Source organism: Austrofundulus limnaeus, unplaced genomic scaffold (assembly GCF_001266775.1).
Source record: "Austrofundulus limnaeus strain Quisiro unplaced genomic scaffold, Austrofundulus_limnaeus-1.0 Scaffold350, whole genome shotgun sequence".
NCBI lineage: Eukaryota > Metazoa > Chordata > Actinopteri > Cyprinodontiformes > Rivulidae > Austrofundulus > Austrofundulus limnaeus.
In genome coordinates this window covers 581,602-589,249 of record NW_013952752.1, presented here as the reverse complement: position 1 = coordinate 589,249, position 7,648 = coordinate 581,602, and the positions used below count along the sequence as shown (strand labels likewise).

The following is a 7,648-nucleotide window of genomic DNA, read 5'->3' as shown; positions in this document are numbered from 1 at the left end:
CTTCTCTACATGTTAATTGTAATTATTTCTATCAATACCATGTTTTTTTTTTCTTTGTCTCTTTTCCAGAAGAAGTTGCACCTGGACCAGTCTTGGACCAGTTCTTCTGTGTTTGTCTGTGCCTCTTTCCTTTCGCTCAACCAGCCGGTCGAGGCAGAGAGCCACCTGTCCTGAGTCTGGTTCTGCTGGAGGTTTCTTCCTGATTAGCAGGAAGTTTTCCTCTCCACCGTTTGCTTAGGATGGGAGACTGTGATGAAGTGATTCAACACAATCTGTTGGCTTCTTTTTTAGATTGTTCTTTTTTCACGTGCAGTGCCCTGAGACAATGTATGTTGTGACTTGGAACTATACAAATAAACTGAATTGAATTGAATTGGCTTGAGTGTTTCTAACCTCTTCATCCGAGGGAAACAAAGGTTTGAATAAAGACTAGTGTCTTTTTGGGGAGAGCAATGGGCCCATTTATGAGGCAACTGACCTCTCATATGTGTTCTTTATCCTTCCCCAGTCGCCATAAATCATAACTATACTGTGAAAACAGGCTGAAATCWAAAACAAAGTTTACCATTTTAAAACATCAGAAACTGTTGCTTAAAACAGGAGTGGTTTCTATGTACTTCAACTGGTATATTTTGCAAAATAACAAAAATCACTATTTTCTCTTTGCCATTGATGGTTTTTATTATTTTTTTTTTGTGTCAGCGACTTGTTCCTAATTTTGCTGTGGCATGTCACAAGTGTTAATTTATTAGCAGCAAAGGTATATGTTATGTTACGTTACGTTATATTACCAGGTTTAAATCATGTTACCACAAGGTGGCAGTAAGTGGCTTCAAAGCACTCTAAAGCTACAGTTGTGTGCTACRAGCTGTGTCTCAATTCATGAGTTGCAGCTGACGTTGGTTGCATTTGTCGGCCGCTTATGTCACTAGCCCGCACAGTAGGCTGTCCCAGTTCGTAATACGTATATTTGTTGTTTCTGTATTAGTTATTGATGTTTTCTGTTTCAATCCCTTTGTTTGTTATTAGTTTGTAAACATCCCCTTTTGTAATAAAATCACATTACATTACATTAGATAAGTACTATATCTTAAGTTTTGAGTGTTACAGAGGGTCAAACTGTGCTATGAACCTAGATTCCAACTCATAAATCTGAGTTAAGGCTAAATCAAAATCAGCTTTGTTGTCATTCAAACAWAACATCAGGGATGCAATGTAGAACGAAATTGCAGTTAAAGAACACCCGTTCAAGAGAAAGACAAACATAACAAACACGGGGGAATGGATGAACAGGTATTTTGCAGCTTGGAAATACACAATAGGATAGGTGAGATAAAAAATGTTGCTCTGATCCTATATTTACTCATAAACACAGAWTCATATGCACAACAAAAACACTTGCTACAGAGCAGACAGCTGCGGATAGGGGGAGCTTGGAGTCAAACACATGAGATGGGGCAGGCTTCAGTGACGATTTAGGTTCATTCTCCGAGCTGGAACTGATCCAAGACCCACCAGAGTCCAGAGACCAGATCTTATTCTTCTCACGCTCAGTTCACTTGAGTTCACAGTTTCCCCTTCCTCCTCACGGCCTTCAGACTGGTCCCACACAAATGATGTGGGGGGGGCACTCAAGTCCTTGTTGGCATATCCTCCCGGGGAGTTTAGATAACGTGCCAACCGAAGGAGAAATCTAATTATCATAAATCCAAATATATACAAATCTTCCACATCTTCAATGGAAAGYGGCGCCAAACAGATCAGGTTCCAGCCCCAGGAACCACTGACCCAACCAAAAGCAACCGTCACACAGGGACATCTGTGTTCCCCTCATTCCAATCTTAATGTGAAATAAATAGTGTCAATTGCGCTCAGAGACCAGTTGACCAAATCCATAATTCCTTTTGTTTTCAGATGACAGGTGAAGAAAGGCTTGAAAAAGCTGCGAAGCAGGAAAAGAGGGGCAGGTTTGGGAGAGAGGGCAAAAAGCGTCCGACTCCTCTGAAGGCCAAGCGAAGAAGGCTAAACATACTAGAGCTATCAGTAATTGAAACACAATGCAGAGTATAAAATATCATTGTCCTTTTTATGTATTGAAGGTGTTCTTCCACACTTGGCATAAGGTTGAGATGGCTTCTGAAAATCCTAATCCACATTTAACACCAATTACGAGGTGCTGCTGACCCCAGTGCTTGTGTAATGTTCATGTAGAAATTTATCTTAATTCACTAGATTAAAAAAAGATCCTTATACAGTGTCCTGTTAGTCAAAAGGAGAATAAAAAATAACTTTGTTGTAATGACACAGCACCAGTCTAATCAAGCAAAACTCACAGAAACAAGGTGTTTATTACAGTGGAACCATTATTGCAAGTAAGACTTATTTGCATAGTTATGAAATTAAATGAATAAAAAAAWTTTCAGAAGAGAGATGCAAGGATGATTTCTTGCTGCACATGTTCAACTCTACTGCTTCACGCTGGAATAGAAACATTCACTGAAGGTGTCGTCTGTCTCTCTTGACACTCTGCTGTCAGAATACCTCACGGCAGCGTATTGAACATTCTCTCCACTTTGCTGCAGCTGGTGACAAAAATTAAATACTTAATTACTGTGCTATTCAATGCAATACAAAAAACACATGCCAAGAACCTTAAAGCATTTATAGAGGGGAGGGAGGGGTAAAAACATTTACCAAATGTCAATTCAACCCCAATTTCAATTTTTAAAAAATGTCAGGGCATTGTGTAAAATGTAAATATAAACCAAGTGCAATGATGCAAAMCTCTCACAAACCCAAACATGTCAAACTTTCTGCACTCCACTATGTTGTTCAACCTGTTGGKGCACCACATCAGCTTTTACTGATGAATACTCAATCACCATTTTTTGTTTTTTACCAAAGTGTGAGATCATAAGATTCAGGGAACTCTTTTCATCAGCATTTCTTAAGAATGAAGAAAACCAGCTTTTCCTTTATGTAATTTATTACAAAAATAGAAAAAAATCGTGGAATAATTAATAAAATTGTAAAAGGAATACCATGAAAGACAAAGGCAATAAGGTTTTAAAAAATAGTTCAAAAGTAAAATAAACGCAGACTTGATGGTATAAGTCTAACCTTCAAATAAGTTTGATGTCTAAAACCTTTTTAGAAGGAACAAAACAGATATTTCCCCCAAAGGAAATATTTTATCTTCTATGAATTAATTGAGAAGTGACCCAGGTTAAGAACCTATAAAGTTTTGTCAGTTTGGAGACATGTTAATATCCTAGGATCTTGGTCAGATTAAAAGTTAGTTATTTAATCTTACTACAGATAAAGAGATATCAAAGTGCCCCAGGCTAACACAGAACAGCTCAGCGAATCATTCGTCATGCCTTGAGCGAGGTACAGGTCGATATTCTCACCAAGGTTGAAGACGTCCAGTTTGCCTCTTCGAGGTGGGCGGCTTACTGTGGGAGCCCTTTTGGAAACAGTCCACGAGTTCAGAACTGACCAGGATCATCGATGAGAGGTTGTGTAAGAAGCAGGTTCTGGCGTGGATTCCCGTATCAACCTTTATCAGTCATTTGTCTTAAAAACATTTACATACTCACAGGGGAGGTTGTCTTCCAGTCTGAAGCTTGTGAGCTCTATAGCATGATGAAGTAGCTAGACACTGAACCCTCCACTGCCCCTGATATGCTTATTGGTGTATGTTCCTCGACATTTACAGGCTGTTGTTAAGAGAAGAGGGAATGCTTTCCAGTAGAACGGGCCTGTCCTGTCTTTTGCACTTGTGTTATTGCCATCAAAATGATGAGTTTGTGAGATTTGCAAACCATTGGATTCTGTTTTTAATTTACATTTTACTTACCAACTATTTTGAATTTGAAGTTGTTTGTAGAAGCCATCATTAAAAGGAAAAACATATATATTACCACAGAAATTACTCTTACCTGCAGAGGTCTATAAAGTAGTTGGAAAAAAATAACTAAGTAAAAGTAAAATTGCATGAACAGAAAATGACTTTGGTAAAAAAAAAAAAATACATTTCACTGATGAGAAAACTACTCAAGTAAAAGTCATAAAACTGTTCACAAAATTCGGAAAAGTAAAAGTACTTTTACACACTCACTGAACCAAACTGGTGCCACTAAACCAGGTTGAGTAAATTGAGCAATATATGTATATTCTTTGCTCAATTTACTCAACTAGTGCAGCCAGCTGACATGACTTTGTTGAGTAAATTCAACACTTCATTTTTTTCGAGTGCAGAAACATCTTCTTTCATGATGAGTTCAGATTTAAATTTGTAATGAGTAATTAGGTGTTACATTTTAAAGTAAAGAAGTAAAAGTATCATTTTTAGCTTTAAAATGTAACAAAATAAAAGTATTTTTCAAAACGTCCGTGTATTGACATTGTATTGACTTTGATTTTTTTTTTCAAAACATTATTGGATTCCCAAAAAATACTTAAGWACTGTAACAAAGTAAAGGTACTTAGTTAYTATAAACCTCTGCTTACCTGTGTAYTTTGTCTGTGGGTAGCACAAAATGCATCACTGRAGTCTGTAAAGAAAWTTTTMTTAATTTWGAATTTAAAGCAGAAAATTTTSAGTATTTAATGTCATTTCAAAAAGCAGCAAGTACAGTACCTGTCTGCTGACTGTGTCTTTTGCTCATTTTAAATACTGAGACAGTGAGACATACAACCACTGAGGTGGTAAAAGCCAAAGCTCCACTCAACAGATAAATGAAAAAAAGAGGGAATGCTCCATCTACAGAGAGATACCACAAGACACAATGAGAATTCAAGTTAGTTTCTTCTACATTTATAGTAATATTAAAAATAAAAGTGTGTTATTATTGTCACATTTAAGTCCAGTTTTTCAGAACTTAGAAAATTGTCTTTTTCTTTCCCTTTTTTTAGATTTTTTTAGTATAGATTGTTTAAGCTGAAAAGACTGAATATGTTTAACTTGAGCATTAAAATGTTGGAACATAATATAACTTCAAGAATTCCAGCACCTGAGGAGAAGGCAAGGCAAATTTATTTGTACAGCACATTTTACACCAGAAGGCAACTCAAGAAGCTTTACTTAATAAAAACTAGTCAACATGAGCAAGACTAAACAAYACATTCACAATAGATAAATACTTTATTGATCCCCTTGGGAAAATTTAAGCATTCTCTGCTTTTCACCCATCGCACATATGAGCACTGAGCACACACRTGCAGCAGTGGGTTGCCATTTGTGAGGCGCCCGGGGAGCTGCTGAGGGGTTAAGGGCCTTGCTCAAGGGCCCAAAGTGGGGCTGGTTGGTCCAGGGAGTTGAACCAGCRGTCTTCTGATCACAGGGTTACCTTCTCTAACCTCTGCACCAACACTCCTCCCACACACGCACACACATCCGTGTATTTGCATCAAACTAAGGACATTGTATTGACTTTCATTCATTTTTGTAACTGTATTTATGCCTAACCCAGACACATTCCCTAAAWTTAACCATTACTGGTCTATAGTTAACACTAACTTGAACCAAAACCTAGTTCACACCATWCCTCTAAACCTAACTAGTAAAGCACAGCAGAGCTGCAAACAAAGTGAGGACATGGAAGAGGTTCTCACTTTACATCAAAGACCTCACTTTGATAGTAACTGTGGCACAAATTGTCCTCACTCTGTATTAATAACAAGCACACACACACACACACACACACACACACACATGCTTGTTTCTCAACCCCGTGGGGACCTTCCATTGACTTCCATTCATGTTTTTAGACTTTATATCCTAACCCTGACCATATACTCTAAAATTAACCTCACAGAAACTTACAAGACCCTAAAACTAACCTAAACCTTGGTCCTAAACCTAACCCCACACCTGTAACATGCATTTGGACCCGTGGGAACCGATGTCAAGTCCCCACGATTCACTTCGGTCCCCACCTGGCCGCTTTTTTTTGTAAAAAATACCCCATGTTGTAGGAAAAACTCATCTCTCTCTCTCTCTCACACACACACACACACACACACACACACACACACACCAAGATACAACATAAAAACATGAAAAAATTATTAAAAGCAATACAAGCTATTTAAGTGCAATTAATTAAAAGCAATAGCTAATAAGAATGTCTTTAATATGGATTTAAATAAGATCAGATCAGACTGCATTCTGAGGTCCTCAAGCAGTTTGTTTGACATGTGAGGTCTATAAAAACTAAAAGCAGCTTCATCACATTTGGTCCTGATTTGTGGAACAACTAACAGTCCTGTGTTTCCTGATCTGAGAGGTCTGGGTGCTTCATAATGTACAAGATGATCTATGAACTATGGAGCTAAACCATTCAGTGATTTATGTACAAGAAGGAGAACTTTGTAGTGCATTCTGAAAGGAACTGGTAACCAATGGAGAGACTGAAGAACTGGAGGTTTTTGGTCTTCGTTAAGACTCTGGCAGCTGCATTCTGGACCAGATGGAGTCACTGGATTATATTTTTTGGCAAAACTTGAAGTAATCCATTACAGTAATCTAGTCAACTGGAAATGAAAGCAAGAATAAGGATTTCAAGATCAGGTTTTGAAACAAAGTCTCTGATACAATAATTTTAACATAGTTAAAACATGATTTTATAAAAATCTGTATCCAAAGTGACTCCAAGGTTCCTAACTTGACCCTTATACTTTAAAGACAAGCTACTAAGATCAGCAGTAATTTTAAAATTCTATGTTTGTCCTCCAAAAATAATATCCTGTGTTTTTATCTTTATTAAAGTGAAGAGTGTGTTTTTATACAACTATCATTTGATATGTAAACGTATATTTGAGTGTCATCTGCATGCCTGTGGTATGAGACACTAATGAGAACATATATAGATTGAACGGCAGAGATCCAAGAACTGATCCTTGTGGCACCTCACATGAGAGTGTAATCATTTACAATGAACCAGTAGATACAAAATTATTTTCTATCTTGAAGATAGGATTTAAACCAGTTCAAAACTGTGCTAGAAAAAAACACACCAGTGTTGAAGTCTGTTAATTAGTAGATTATGGTTAGCTGTGTCAAATGTAGCAATTCGGTCCAACAACACAGGAGCAGAGGCTTTGCCAAAATCTAACTAAAGATCGATGTCATTCAAAACATTTAGGAGGGCAGTGTCTGTACCGTGACAAGGTCTAAATCCAGGAAGATGTCAAGATATTTATTCACTGCTAAAAAATGTGTAAATTGGATAAAAACAATCTTTTTAATAATTTTGTTGATATATGCCAATAATTGTTTAGTACAAAAGTGTCTAGATTAGTGGTTTGATAACAGCAGTGTTTAGCACTTGGAGGAAAACGCCTGATGATAGGGAGTTATTAATTATTTGTAATAATTCAGTTGACAGAGAGGAAACATCTTCTTATAAAATTCTGTAGGAAATGGATCAAGGCAACATTTGGAGGGGTTAAGAGATTAAACTGTTTCTTTTAGATCAATTTGGTTTATTGGATTAAAAGGTTTTTTTTCAAACTGCTTCTAAATAATGGATGTAAAATATTTAACTGAGGTGATGGAGGAATTGTTAGTTAGTTTGTTTGTTTGTTTGTTTGTTTGTTTGTTTGTTTGTTTGTTTGTTTGTTTGTTTGTTTGTTTGTTTGTTTG

General features: G+C 36.9%; 1 protein-coding gene across 1 annotated transcript in view; it reads right to left on the bottom strand.

The window, feature by feature from the left end:
• Nucleotides 1-2,465: 2,465 nt before the first annotated feature.
• LOC106527913 (uncharacterized) overlaps nucleotides 2,466-7,648 on the bottom strand; it is a 14,389-nt gene continuing 9,206 nt past the window's right edge. Inside the window, exons 2-3 of the mRNA XM_014022930.1 lie at nucleotides 4,643-4,765; nucleotides 2,466-2,602 (exon numbers count right to left, since the gene is read on the bottom strand). Of these exons, the coding sequence (XP_013878384.1) occupies nucleotides 2,466-2,602; nucleotides 4,643-4,765 (260 nt within the window). The remainder of the gene's footprint in view (nucleotides 2,603-4,642; nucleotides 4,766-7,648) is intronic.